This window comes from Protopterus annectens, chromosome 16.part0, assembly GCF_019279795.1.
Source record: "Protopterus annectens isolate FY-2018-M chromosome 16.part0, PAN1.0, whole genome shotgun sequence".
NCBI classification, from domain to species: Eukaryota; Metazoa; Chordata; order Ceratodontiformes; family Protopteridae; genus Protopterus; species Protopterus annectens.
In genome coordinates this window covers 403400941-403416898 of record NC_056750.1, presented here as the reverse complement: position 1 = coordinate 403416898, position 15958 = coordinate 403400941, and the positions used below count along the sequence as shown (strand labels likewise).

General features: G+C 38.1%; 1 protein-coding gene across 1 annotated transcript in view; it reads left to right on the top strand.

The window, feature by feature from the left end:
* The window catches only part of MORN5 (MORN repeat containing 5), a 556302-nt gene that overhangs the window by 211826 nt on the left and 328518 nt on the right, over window positions 1-15958 (top strand). The window contains exon 3 of the mRNA XM_044058714.1: window positions 10431-10542. Within this exon, the coding sequence (XP_043914649.1) occupies window positions 10431-10542 (112 nt within the window). The remainder of the gene's footprint in view (window positions 1-10430; window positions 10543-15958) is intronic.

Here is a 15958-nt window from a genome sequence, read left to right as displayed (position 1 = left end):
CGTACATATCCTGTACCACTCTTACATACTTCTCTGACACTCCCAACTTCCTCATACAGTACCACAACTCCTCTCTAGGCACCTTTGTCATATGCTTTCTCTAAGTCTACAAAAACACAATGCAACTCCTTCTGACCTTCTCTGTACTTCTTCATCAACACTCACAGAGCAAACATCGCATCTGTAGTGTGCTTTCCCAGCATGAAACCATACTGCTGATCACTAATCATCACATCCCTTCTTAACTTAGCTTCCACTACTCTTTCCCATAACTTCATACTGTGACTGATCAATTTAATCCCTCTGTAGTTACTACAGCTCTGCCCATCACCCTTATTCTTAAAAATCGGTACCAAAACACTTTATCTCCATTCCTCAGGCATCCTCTCACTTTCCAAAATTTCATTAAACAATCTGGTTAAAAACTCCACTGCCACTTCCCCTAATCACCTCCATGCTTCCACAGGTATGTCATCTGGACCAACAGCCTTTCCATTCTTCATCCTCTTCATAGCTATCCTTACTTCCTCCTTGCTAATCCATTGCACTTCATGATTCTCTGTCCCCACATCATCCAACCTTCTCTCCCTCTCATTCTCTTCATTCATCAACCCCTCAAAGTACTCTTTCCATCTGCTCAACACACTCTCCTCGCTTGTAAGTATGTTTCCCTCATTGTTCTTTATCACCTTTACCTGCTGCACATCTTTCCTAGCTCGGTCCCTCTTTCTAGCCAATCGGTACAGGTCCTTTTCTCCCTCCTTAAGGGTCTAGTAATTTTTTAAAAGTTTCTACAACATTTAATACAACTGATGTGACCCACAGTTCATTTGACTCTAGTTTTAAAGATATTGTTCCTTGTGCACCACTTAAAAGAAAAAGTGTGTTTAATCCTCATCTTGAACAGACTTTAAACACTTTTTGCAAGGTGTGTGAATACTGTATTATAAAATCCCTTTCCTCTAATCCAGTAAAAAAATGGTTTAATCTTTCCAGACAAGAGAAACTTGCTTTAAAGAAATTAAGGAATAACAAAGGGAGGGAGTAATTCCTTGAGGCAGTCAAGGAATGTAAGAAACAGAACTTGAAGATCTGATGTCTTTTTCATCCATTCCTCTACCACTGGGTTTCAGAAACAACCTCGGATGTGGCTTCATCCACTTCTCAGATTTTAGATCCATAGCTCAAGCTCCTCCCCTTATCCATAATCCCATCCAACCCAATATTACCTCTGAACTCATTTGTTGCTTCCAGCAAATAGATGTGGTTCTTTTAGCTCAGGCTATATTCCAGGTAAGTGCTATATTTTATACTGATAGTCCTTGCTTTCTTCATCTTTCTTTCTTTCTTTAACCTCCCCTTTAAAAAAATACTAATAATTCTATATATATTTAGATTCTGTTATTACTGGTGGTGTTATTATGGTATTACTATAGGTGTTATACATTTTGTAGGCCACGTTACTCCCTCCTTCTAGTTCTTTTTTTCTCTCTTTACTAAGTTGTTAGTAGTCTGGGTTACCATTGTTGGTATCCTTTTTTCTCTAATTAGGGAAATTATCTTATCATTACTGGTATTTGTCTCGCTTGAACTGTCTTATCTGTGCCTTTTCCGTCATGTCTGATAGTCATGGCTATGAACTGACTGGATTTAAGAAATGCTGTTTTTGTGAGCATAAGATTCCCAACTCATACACCCATTCAGAATGTGTCTGTTGTCTTGGAGCCAGGCATCTGGTTGTAGAATGTGAGATTTGTGCAGCTTTTAAACACAGGGTGTTAGATGAATGCAGAAACAAATTAGAGTTGAAAGGGTTACTGCCTTCATACCGTTCTTCAGTAGCCAGAGCTTCCTTCTCCTCTAATAAGCTTGGGAAGAAATCTAAATGGGAAATAGTAGAAAAAGTCAGAGAGAAACCTAAGGAGTCTAGAAAGCAGTCCCGCAGCTGTCCTCCTCATTCAGCTCCAGAGTCAGTTGCTCCAAGAAAAGTTGCCAAAACTTTGGATCCATCCACTTCCTTGAATCCGACATTATCGTCTTCCAGGTCTTTGAAGTTTCTAGTCCGTAGAAGTTTTACACTGGAGCCAGTACCATCAAGGCTCCACCCCCCTTTCTGCAGGAAGCACCACATAGAGCTTCTAGACCTCTATCTATCTCATCATCCTTCAGGTCTTCCAGGAGCCTTTCCAAAACTGATGTGGACAGAATGATGAGGGAGTTTCTTTGGACCCAAATTCAGTTGAGAGTTATTACATCTCCATCTCCCATTGGACATGTGACCTTTGTTCCATCCAAATCAATGTTGGTTACTCCTATTCTGATCCACCCCTCAGTTTCAGAGGCATTGGACCAAAGATTTCCGAGTTTGTCCAGGTCAGATCCAAAGGCCTGACCTTCATCGACTCTAATACCTTCCCTGATCCAGCTAACCCTGATGATTTTGTAGCTGGAAGGATCTCAGAGTCATAGCTTCAGCACTGGCTCTGGGGCTAGAGCTTCAAGCTTCACATCTGAGGTTGTCAGAACCTTCTCTTCCCCTTAGAGTTTCAGTGTTAGTCAGCTCAGGGATTCCCTGAGCTGCCCTGGTCAGGTAGCTTCAGCTCATACTAGGGTGGTTTTAGGCTCTCCCTTGGCTTTCACCTTTGATGCAGTGGAGAGAGCGTTATCTGTTTCAGGGAATAGGGCATCTTTACTTCCTCTGATGAATGGGAGGCGTCCCCCAGTCACCCCTTGAGGACATCTCATTGGGGAGATTCTTGAGCTTTTGAGACAGAAAGGTGTTTGGTCTTCTGAAGCCCCTTCCCAGGAAGAGTTTGCATTTCTTGAGGATTTTAGAACTGGCTCAGCTATATTCTGGGTAGTGCCCTGGCTGTTGAAATGCTGGACCTCATTTGTCATTGGGCATGGAAGGATCCAAGTGTGACAGAACCTATTTCTAGGAAACTGGACAAAGTATCTTGTTGTGCCCAAGGACTGTGCCACCTGGAGTAGGGGGTCCCCCAGTCGATGCTATGGTGGTTGTGGCAGCCACAAAAAAGGAACTAGCTGAGGAAATTCCTTCTGTCCATCCCCCTAACAGGTAGTCTAGGGCTTTGGACAGGTTTGGAAAGTGAGTCTATATCTTAGGAACATTTGTCCTTCTGTCACTAAATTATTTGGCACACGTTACAAGGATTTGATTATGGAACTCTTGAAGTCCCTCTTAGGGTCCATGCCTACATAGAAGAAAAAGACTATCTTCTCAACTGACCAGCTTTCAATCCCTGTTAAACACCTCATGCCACAGAGGGTCTTTTCAGAGTGGCTGATTCAGGCATAGCTGTAAGGATGCATGCCTAGATGCACCTTTGTGACTTTGCGTGACCATTCAAGACATGATTCAACAATGCACCCTTTGATGGATTTACCATATTTGGACTTAAACCAAATAATTGTAGCAAACTGGTGAAAATAAAAACTAAAAACCACAAATTCAACAGTAGGACTAGTAGACACAAGTTTATTTTTCAGGTTAAGCTCTTTCATCAAAGTAAAATTGACTTCCTCAGAGGAAGTCAATTTTACTTTGATGAAAGCGCTTAACCTGAAAAATAAACTTGTGTCTACTAGTCCTACTGGCATATTTGGACTTAAACTTAAGGATGCTTTGTCCAGGAGTAAACAAGATGGGAAAACCCTGTCTGCCTTAGGAATACGGTTTTCTACTCCTCAGAGGACCATCTCATGGAATCAAAAAGATGGTAGAAAGTTGTGGTTCCAAAAATCTCAAGTTTTTTCCAGCATTCCTATGGTGATAGATCCCCAAGTGGCAGGGGGGGAACTCCAATTGCAAACATTGCCCATGTAGCAGCGGAGGTCCAGAAAACTAAGCTTCAGAGGTCCCTTCTCTGAGAAGCCTTTTCAGCACTCCTGAAAAGTTGCCTGGCTGCAGCATTCTGGAGGCATTCATGGGCCCTTGTCTCTGAACCCAGAACCCTGGACAGCCATCACCAAAGATGTCTGGGTGCAGATAGTTAACACAAGAGGCTACTACAGTCCATTTTCCCATTATTCCCCCAAAATATCAAAGAAGATACCCAACATGCCACTCCATCAAAGGACACCGCACAAGAAATTCAAAAGCTGCTAGCTAAAAGAGTAATCCAGGAGGTCCCACCAGACCAGCAAGGGTTCAGAACATATTTGAGATTCTTTTTTGGTGCTAAAGAAAACCGGGCACCTTAGTCCAATATTGGACCTAAGTCACTTAAATCACTTTGTCAAACACTTGAAGTTCCAAATTGTCAATTTTCAGTAAATTCTACCTCTGTTATGCAAGGCTGATTGGATGTGCTCAGTATGTATACTTTTGCATCAAAACAGACAGACAGTCCAGGAGATATTATTGCTTTTGGCTGGGAGCCAATCATTTTCAGTTCAGAGCCCTACCCTTTGGTCTGACCACAGCCCCTTGGGTGTTCACCAAGTGTATGGCAGTGGTGGCAGCTCACCTTAGATTCAGGATCTTTCCTTACATCAAAGACTAACTCCTCACTGCTCCCACCAGGCATCTACAGACATGCGCCAGGGACCACCTACCCACCTATATCTTTAGCTGGGCATCACAGTCAACTACTAAAAAATCTCAATTCTCCCTTACCCGAACCCTGGAGTTCATAGATGATCCTGGATATGGTTTCCCAAATTGAAAAATTGCAAGACTGCCTCAATCCAGACCATCTATGTTTACAGCATCAGGTGATGCATCTGTTATCTCTTCAATCACCACCAGCTAGAGTTCTTCTTTAGCTTCTTGGTTTGATGGAGGCCTCCATAACTCTCATGCCTCTAGCAAGAGTTTGTATGAGGGTTATACAGTGGACACTGGAAGCCCAATGATCTGTGAAATGACATCCCATGACCTTCCCTGTACGAATCACAAATATCTGAAAGGAGCATGTCTTCTACCCTTGCCAAAGGCCACAGCAACCACGGATGCCTCCCAGCTGGGGTGGGGGGCACTACTTGGGATGGATGGTTCGAGGCATGTGATCTCCTTTAGAGGTCAATTTTCACAACAGTGTAGTAGATATGAGAGTAGACCTCCTAGCTTTGTAGGCCTTTCAGGACATACTCCCTCTAGAGATGATTGCTATACAGACAGACATGTCACTGGTCTGGTACATCAACAAGCAGGCAGAATCAATTTTGTATGTGTTGCGAGGCTATGAGGGTGAAGCAGTGGGCAGTCTCTTCTGGCTGCTTCCTTCTGACAATACACATTCCAGGCAAGTCCAGTGTTTTAGCGGACAGTTTGAGCAGCTCTATTCTACTACCTCATGAGTGGTCTCTCAGTCATTTGGTGGTGGAACAGATTTTTCACCAATGAGCCCAGCCATACAACAACATCTTTGTTTCTGCCTGCAAGTTCAAATGCAGGAGGTTTTTGCCATAATTCCTCTGAGGGGGAGTCACTGAGAGACTCTCTAGAGAAAACATCTCAGCAAAAGTGCAAGGTGATTCTCACTGCCCCAGTCTGGCCCCGACAAGTGTGGTTTCCCTTCCTTTGACCTCACCTAATATGCCCACCTTGAGTTCTGGATTCTTCTCCATCCAGATCTTCTATCCCACCCATCTGGACTACCTCACCCTGTCATTCAAGCCCTCAGGTTAATCACATAGTTTCTCTGCTTCCTATGATTACTAGACTTTCTTCTCAAATTTTACACATCCTTACAGCTTCCTAAAAGGATTCTACTAAAAAAATATATTGGAGCAAATGGAAAAGATTTTCTATTTCGACCAGAGACACCTAGATCCCTTTTCAGCACACATTCTGGCTATCCTAGATTTTTTGGCTTCCATATTTCATAGAGGAGCAAGTTACTCTGCAATCAAGGTATAGTTGGCTGTGATTTCCAATTATCATGTTAGTAAAGACCATTCATCTTTGGCATCCCTCTGACTATGTAAAGCTTTCCTCAAAGGTACATTTTTACTTAGAACATCTATCAAGAATCCCACAGCTTCTTAGGATTTGACAGTTCTTCTCCAGATCTTGATGCATGCTCCCTTTAAACCAGCAGCAAAAGCCAAATTGAAATTTTAGTTTTGGAAGACCAATTTTCTAGTTGACATTACATTTACCAGGTGAGTATGTGCACTCCAGGCATTGTGTTGTAAGCCATCTTTTCTTATTTTTCATAAAGACAGGGTTTCCCTTCTCACTAACTCTTCCTTTCTCCCAAAAGTAGCATCAGAATTTGCCCTTAACCAACCCATTAACCTACCAGTTTTCTTTCCAAAAGTTTCCCATAAAGGAGAATATATGCTTCATTTGTTGGAAGTCCATAGGCAACTCAGATTCTATATTCACAGAAAAAAAGAATATCAAGAAATCTGATCAGTTGTTTATTTCCTTTTCAAAAGCTAAATTGGGACAGCATGTGTCTAAAGTCACTTTAGCTAGATGGATCACTGATTGTATTTCTCACTTTTATAAGCAAAAAGGTTTGACTTTACCTTGACCACCACAAGCTCATTCTACAAGGTCAGTTTCCACCTCCTCCGCTTCTTATCAAGAATTTCTATAGATGCCATTTGTGCAGTTACTACTTGGTCCACTGTTCATACTTTCATAGCTCATTACAAGTTGCTATATTTGCCTGGTATGACCTGGAAGCATGCCCTTTTTGGACTTTTTCCTGTCTGAACTCCAGATACCTTTACCTTCATGTTTCTAGACCTCTATTCTACATACGCTATGGGTCTGTTTCTATGGCATAATATTAATGGGGCAAACTCAGTCTGAAGTAATGTGGGGATTGTGGGTATGGAGAGGAACTTGAGCTATGGATCCAAAGTCTGAGAAGTGGCAGAGGTTGGATCTGAAGATAGATTGGTGTAATGGCTAAAGTGTTTGCCTTACAGACATAAGGTACAGGGTTTGATTCTCACATTTGGAAGGGAAATTGGCTAGGCTTAAAATGGCCCACATGGGCAGCTAACCTAGTAACTACTTAATTCACATGAAACAAAGCACTTCCTTGACCCTCTTTAAACACAACCTAGATCAATTGATGGGTGACCGCAAATTCACTCCTGAGGTGGCACCCATCTCCATCTTGGACAGAGGAATTTGGTATTAACTACCATAGACCTTTACCTCTGTGAACTCTCTTAACCACCGACAACTGGGGCTACTCGGGATAAATATGGGTAGGCTTGTAAGGGCTCTAGGGCCGCTAGCCTAGTAACCTTCTATGAAACTATGAATCTGAAACCCAATGGTTGAGGAAGGACAAAGACAGACAACAAATGCGTTATGATGAGTACACAACTTTTGTTTTTAATTGACATCTCTGGCAACCTTGAAGTAATTTTTCAAGAAGGAAATGCTTCTGAAGGACAGCTACTGTATCAAGGTTGAAGGAAAAGAAAGATACACACGGTTTAAAACATAACATGGGCACTGTTGTTATACCTCTGTATTTTGATTCTGAATAGTGTATAGTAAATTATAAATAAGTGTAAATTAAGTTTTGGGTTGATGTGGCTGGGGCAGGAGTCCATTCTCTCCATTGTGAGTGGTGCAAGGATGTTATTGATTTGGCTGATTAATGCTTAGAATTACCGGAGTGTAACCAATAACAAAAAATATCTTACTGCGACTTGATGTCAATCACTTGGAGAACAAAATGCACCAAATCCAGAACTTGAAAGATAAGGCCAGCACACCCATGTATTAGGATAAATAATGTATTTTCACTTGCCTCTATTGAGCACTTTCGTCCAAGTTAATAAAACATAGTGGACTTTATCATGACAAAACGGAACACTCACCCAGTTTGTAGTTCTTAACCTTTTTCACTGTCATGGCCCAGAAAGAACTAATTAAATTCTTTGAAATTCCTTATTAACAAACAATAAACTACTGAATGTATAAAACACAAAAATATGTCAATTAAATTATGTAATAAAGCTGTTTTTCTTTAAATGTGTTTAACAACTTCCCAGTGAAATTCATTTCTTATAAAACAATAATTTAAAATTCCATGTATTACAAAAAATCTTACAATATGCATCACAATTTAGCCCCATGCGTTTTTAAAACACTAACAACAGAAATAGCATATTTAAACTTGTCTTATAGTCAGCTCAAGCTGCCCAACAGTTAGAGCATATGGAATGTGCCCTAAAGCTTTAGAAGCTGGCTGGCTGTTATGTCCTTAGCTGGATATAACCCATGTAACTAAGGCTACTGCAGCAGTGATCATTCGGACATCTACTGTTATGGTACGTTTACTTACACAACTGTACTTTCTTGACTGAGTATATTTCAGATGTCTCAGTTTGATCAAATGAATGAAATAATTTATGCAGTGGAAGACACTACAACCTCCATGCCTCTCATCTGTCCTTAATTTTGCTCTGTCCTATAAAAGTGTTGGATTTTCTAGTAAATCTCTGAAGATTTTTGAAACTGTAGTTAGTCAGTTAAGCCAGACATAGTTCCATACATCTTATTGTTCAGAAACTGAATATTGATGGAAAACTTCTTTATTTATTAGTGAACAATGGTTGTATTTAAAAATTGTCCATAGTTTAGGTATTTTCCCACTCATTATTGTTGGCTTTATCTAGAATTCTTGAGCAAAGAAGTTGAGATATATGTGTTCAGTTTCTCGCTAGCTCACTCTCACTCAGTCTCTCTCTCTCTCTCTCTCACACACACGCACACACACACACACACACACACACACACACACACACACACACACACACACACACACACACACACACACACACATACTTGCATTAGATTTTTATTTATTTTTTTCCAGACTCGATTTTTCCTCTATGCTTAGTGAAGGGAAAGCATAACGGCAAGTCCTTGTAATTGGTGCTACAGTGACTTTTATTATGAGTTTTTTTTATTTACTTTTTTCATATTATTTATTTTATTTTTACTTTTGCATTCATTAAACAGCAAATACACATTTAGTAAACATAAAAGTATGGTGGCTATTTGCTTTTCAGTCTGTCCTTCACAGCAGTTTAATATGCTGCTGTGAAGTGGCAAACTTTTTTTTTTTTTAGTGGGTGATATTTGTACACTGATACCCTTTTGGAAAATGTTTATCTACCAGTGGGGTATCAATGTACTTTTTGTCCATTATCTAATGTAACATAATAGAAAGTAGCCATAAGTCCATAGGAAAGTACTAGGCTAGCTGCCCATTTTAAGTCTAGCCAATTTCCCTGTAGGTACTTGCATTAACCTATCCCATATGATGTAAGATTTATCTTACCATTCCCATGGTCGATAATTATGTATTACCCCTAGTAAGAATAACTGGGAACATATCTTAGATAACTTGAAGGGACCCATGCATGGGATTTAAGAACTGCCTCTGTTCAATTAGTAGTACAGGTGCACTACACCTTGGAAGTGATAGGGGCATTAAGCTGCTGAGGTCACAAGTGACTACTGTATGCAATAATTCTATAGTTTGCAAAGGGACTTAGTATTATGCCTTCTTGACTTTTAGTAATCACAAGTTGAGCATGACATAACTGAACATTAATTTAGATTCCCGTAAGATATGTTTTTCTGCTCAGTGCAACTAGGCATAAATCATGTATGCCTTTTATTGTAAAGACATAATACAATGTGAAAAAAACTGACCAACAGTGTGAGGATGTGGGACTTTTATGTGCTTGCACATTTGCTCATTTACTTCAGGAAGCAAACTAGGCAACTTCATCAATTGTAACTTCTGAATTGTATTTTTATGTGGTATAAAATCATTCATTTGTATGGTCTATTTTTTGAGCTGGATGTATAGCAATTTACATATTCATAAAAAAGTATTTCCTGTTATAGTGTTTGTAATGGAGGGGGACCCCTTTAAAAATGACATACGTCAAGTCTGCTTTATGAATCAGACTGGCTGTGTCTTTTTAATTGTTGAAAGTCAGTCAGAATGTAACCAGAGAAGAATTCTGTGCAGATGTAACTAATGTTTTTAAAGTTACAGACAGGTGAGTTTTCTTCTGCATAGTTTAATTCTAAATGTCTCTTCTTGCTCTATCAGTACATGAGTTTTAGGAACTGGACATTTCCATTCTTCCAGTACAAGGGTTTTATGTTATTTTTCCATGTAGAAACTATTTATGTGATGCATTACTTCAGAGTAGCTCACAGATGTCATGTTTGTCATTTTGAGAAGTAAGGTAAAGTGCTATAAACACCCTGCAAAACATCTGAGTTCATTTATACTCAGTGACATTTGGGATGACCTTTTGCACTGAGAATATGCATGCTCCTTTCTATTAATTTCTGTTCTTCTACATTTATTTACTGGTGCTTTAAGAACATACATACTGGATTAAGTGTTTTACATATAAGCAGCAGAATGTAATAATAATTTTCTGTTTTACTTGTTCAGGGTAAGCTGACCTTTGCAGATGGCCTTGAATATAAAGAAGAAGACTGGGAATATTGTGATGGTTATGACAGGAGATTTTACACTGAAATGTGCCATGGGCTTAAACCAGCAGGTACCTGATTTGTACAGCATTACATACCAAAACAGTATTATGAAAATTAGATACGATCAAGTTATTATGACTACTTCTTAATGTGCTCATAGCTGTCAGAATCATTCACTGTGCTTCCCAATTTTGCAATGCTTATACTGGCTTAATGGTGCTTAGGTTTCACTTTATCTCCCTCAGAGCAGAAAAAGACAGGGGGATGCTTACAAATAACAGAATGCTCACTGTCTGACAAGGGAATTGAAGCCCTTGCTTTTTTTTATAGTTTCCGGCTAGCTCACCCTGAGAGTTTCCTTTTCTGCAAGGTCTACATGTCCTGGAAACAATTCTTAGTTTACTATAATTCAGCACTTATTCTTGGATATGAATGTGTTAATTTCACTTTCATGTCTATTTACTGTGTATTTACTTCAAATTTGTTTGAAGTACTTTAAACCCTTCTGGTGGGATTTACTAAATAGTTACACCAAACACAGATGAGATATACTCTGGATACTAAAGAGAAGCCTTGCACCTAGTTACCACAGTGTAGTTCAGGTGCTTGCACTGAATGCTATATGCTATTGAAAAATAAGATCTGGTACAGCTACACATAGTACAGAAATCCATGAATGGCACAAAGCCCTTCTCACAGCTATATGGAGGTTTTGATGCAAGCATAAGCTGTGCCTGCAGACCTAAAGACAACAAAGATAACCTAAATTACACGCCTCAGGAAGACAAGAAATCATACCTGTCAACCTCTTAGTACAAGAATTCTGGCCAAAAGCAAAATCAAGGACACATTTTAAGAGTAACCTTTTCCTCAGTGTGGTAGACAGATCCTCAGCAGTAATGAAGGCAGCCTAATTTTATTCTCCCTCTACCTTGAACAAAAGTATTAACCTAATTTAATAATTTCCTTCAAAGAAATGCTCAAAATCAGTAGATTATATACCTCTTGTGTGTCTGCATTCACATCCAACTCATGGAAACCATATAATGTTCACATTACAATGGATTTAAATGCAGGATGTTGAAAATCAGACTGACATGTGACCGGCCTGCCAAATAAACAGCCTACAGGACACCTAGAAAGCAAAGAGGACACAACTTCAGAAATCGTAAACAGACCACTTGATACCATTAAACTAAAGTCACTTGACAAGAAAGAGGGAGGCCATAAATCACTTGATGGCAAAAAAATGGTTTAATTTTATCAGTAGTAGTAGTAACTGATGCAGCTGAGCTACTGAAAACCAAGTTTGCAGCCAAGAAGCATTACATTACTATAAATAGTCTATAAGCTAAATTAGATGATTTAGAGGATAGACATAGAATGTTGGACTGACGGAAAAGTTCCAAGGGCAGAGATATTGTAAATTACTTGCAGATGCATCTGAATAAACGTTTGTAATTATCAGCTCAGATAATAATTAAAAGGCTACGCTGAGCCTTGTGAATAATGCCTTAACTCAGGCAGCTATCAATACAAAAAAAACATTTAGATTCTTTAATTTTACAGAAAAAATATAATACTGCAAATAAAAAAAGCAAAAAAAAATTTTTTGCTGGATAATTAAATTGTATGAATCTACCAGGATTTCTCTAAAGCAGGGTTGAGAAGCCCTTGCCCTATGCAAGCGTGCACTCATTGTGCTGTAAGAAATCTCTGCCAAACTAACTGCAGTCTTCAGCAGGGTTAAAAATATAAGTGGATATAAAATGACACTGCTTCAACTCCTCAAAAGAAGCCCTGTTGTTCCTTCAGAGAATACTGTAAACTGCAGAACTCCCTAACTGGTTAGTAAAAAGCACCACACAGTATCCATTGATAAGGCTCGAAGGCAATATCCACAATTCACAAGCTTACCAGAAGCCTGGGAAAATTTACTTTCATATCGGAGTCATTGAGCACATTAAAAGTTGACTGAAATGGAGATAGATGAATTGATAAAGTAAAAAACCCAGACAAAGGAATACATTGCTACTTTTTTGCATCTCTACCACAAATAAATATGAAAAATTGGAAGACACTAAGGAAGCAGCAGTGGACATGCTGTGAGCCCCAGCTGGTAAAGGAGCAACCCCAGATGCTTAACTATAGTAAAAAAAAAAAAAAAAAAAAAAGATTGACAGTTTGAGATGAGCACAGAGGAGAAAGATAAAGTAAAAGTACTCAATTATGAAGTGTCTTTAATCAAGTAACTATTTATGGGGATGACACTATTCATTTAGCTCAGGGTTTGTGTAAGATCAGACCTCACTGAAGTGTAATTTGTTAGACATAAATACAGTATTCTCTTTGCAAAAGCCTAGAAATGCAGCCATGTTAAAGTAGGCCTATATTTTCATTTTATATTACATGCAGTTTCGGGTAGTGCAGTTTCAATAGAAAAGAATGTTTCACTGAAGGATACAAAATATATATATATATATATATATATATATATATATATATATATATATATATATATACATATACATATATATATATATATATATATATATATATACACACACACACACACACACACACACACACACACATATATATATATATATATATATATATGTATATATATATGAGTTCATGTCTATCGATCGACAACTCAGTATATCGACATCCACTTCACCGACATCTAAAATAACCGACACCGCAAATCACGGACATTTAACAGGTAAGAGATTTAAATTCGCTAATCATGCCTACCATGGTTTAATAAGTATGGTAGTGTTATGCATGTCTGGTAGGCATGATTAGCTAAATTTAATTCTCTTACCTGTTAAATGTCCGTGATTTGCGGTGTCGGTTATTTTAGATGTCGGTGAAGTGGATGCCGATATACTGAGTTGTCGATCGATAGACATGAACCCATATATATATATATATATATATATATATATATATATATATATATATATATATATATTGAGTACATACAAATCTTGTTTACATGGTCTTATCTTTAGCTGGTCATCTTGGTTGCCAGGGTTAAAGAGGTGTGTAGAATGTGTAGGAAATTTACAGGGTTTTGGTATTACTATGAGAGATTTCTCTAAGCAGAAGTCAGTCAAGTGCAGTGCAGCCCAGTTTGTTACTGATATTCAGGAAATTAAATACAGAGGTACAGTACTGATACGCAGGAAGTCAGTACAGTACGTTTAGTCCAGGTACAGAAAACAGGTCAAATGTCCAGAAGTCCACTAAATACAGAAATCACAGTATTAATTTCTGCCATTCAGGAGGAAAGGAACAATTATGAATACAGAAGCTGTGGTTAGTATGATTACAAAAGCTACGGACAGTATAATCCAATCTATTTCATTTTATAAGCACTGTTATTTGAGACAGTAAGACTTGATTCAGATACTGTTTATATCTACTTCCACTTGCTGCTACTATATAATAAACCACCATTATCAGACTTAACTGACTGCAGACTTATTCTGAAAGGCACAAGAAGATTTGGCACATAAAGGAGAAACTGAGATGTTTGGAATTTGTTCAGCACAGATCTGGGTAAGTAAAAGTTAACATTTCTTCCAGATATTTCCAGTATTCTACTGTTCTTTCATTTCTTACAGTTTGGCAACCTAGTTCTTAGTATACCAATTGGAGAATTGGACAGAAGTATAGGTGCTACTAAAACTGGGATTGTAAGCTATCTGTTAAAGTTTCATTATAGTTTTTACACCTCTCTGTCTTCAGTGATTTACTTGAGTCGTGGGTAGAGTATCATCTTGTACAGTTAGTTTTTCTTGCTGCTAAGACATCATCATTCTGTCAACAAGGGTCTTTCTAGGTCAAGTTTAGCTTATTACTTCTGGTCAAAATTCATTGATTTATGCATGGTTTCAGTTCAGTGAGGGAAATTAAATTCAGAAGTAAACTGTAATGCTTTACATAGGTTTTAAGAGGATAATCACTAGGTATATAAAGTTAAAGTTGCTAAACACCACATACATTGCCTCCGAAATGTTTATGATCCATTCATAGGCTTCAGCTTAGCAAAGCCAACTAAATAAAAAGATGGACTGGGAAGTAGTAAGAGTTAAACGTGATGCAGAAAGTAGATGGGTGGTTTGTCTGAGATGGAAGAAATGACAGTTATTAATGTATACAGACAGAAGCCCTTCAGTTTACATTTCTCTAGTTAGTAAAGTAAAAATGTTAATGATAAAAATGGTGTCCATTTAAGTTGAGGGGATTTAAATATAGTCATGGATTCTGTATTAGATGCGGCTTATCCCAAACCAAGACAAATATGAAGGCCCTGGACACATTCCACTTCACCAGGGTGTAGATGAGATTGACTGAACTACGGACGGTATTATAGCCTGACAGAACTAGGTTACACATTTACCAGCGGATATGTCACACAGCAGGCTATACTACTGGATTGTTTCTAACACTTTGTTATGTCAGTAACAAAATAATTTTAAAGCCATGGGCCTGAATTAGTCAGTCTGGGGTTTTCATGATAATGAGAGCTATACTCTTGTAAATCAACTGTCCCAGCAATGCAGACCAGATCCTGTTATATAACGAAATAATAATACAATGAGGCATTTAAAAAGAGAACGTGAACAGTTTGTGCTGGCTAACCCACTGAGCTCAATGCCTATTTTTGTATGCTGACAAAGTTAATAATTTCATGTGACATCTGTTCTGTAATTCAGCAGAAGCCTGTTTGCTGAAAAAGTGGAATGATGCAGAAAGACAGGATAATGAGCCAATGGATAGTTTACTAAACACACACAAGCCATCAAGGTTTAAGAAGCTTAAGATAGTATGGGATTATAAAAATACAAAAAAATGCATCTTGCTAACTTAATAAAACAACATGCAGAAATGCACTTCAGAAGAGCAGCTCTTCAAGACTGGGGTGCATATTCAACAACCTGATATATATATATGTATATATATATATATATATATATATATATATATATATATATATATATATTAGCTTTTAAGTTATAAGGCCAACAAATTAAAGTCCAAATTCTTGCCATGACAATGGGCAACCATTTGTATCTGTGCCCACTTAAACTGAATACCATTTTTTTAGAATATTTTAGTGAACTCTGTTCAGAGGAAGAAATAACTGCTTAAGCAGACAGTTTATTATATTCTGAATAGTTAAAACATCAAATCTGTCTGTACTTTCTACTCAGTGCATTTACTCTTTATCCAAGATGATAACATTAGAAAAAGTGATGAGGTTCAGGTATACCAAACACAGCCAACAAGTAGTTTATTCTCTATTATGCCCATATAAGACACTCTACATAAAGAGGAGGCAAAACAAAAAGTTAGGGTGTGCTTTTTGGAACATGAGTATCATATTAGGAATGAATCTAAAACTAGTTCTGTAGATAATCATATTAAAGAAAACATATTTCAATTTCAGTTAAAAATGTTAAGTTATTCTGT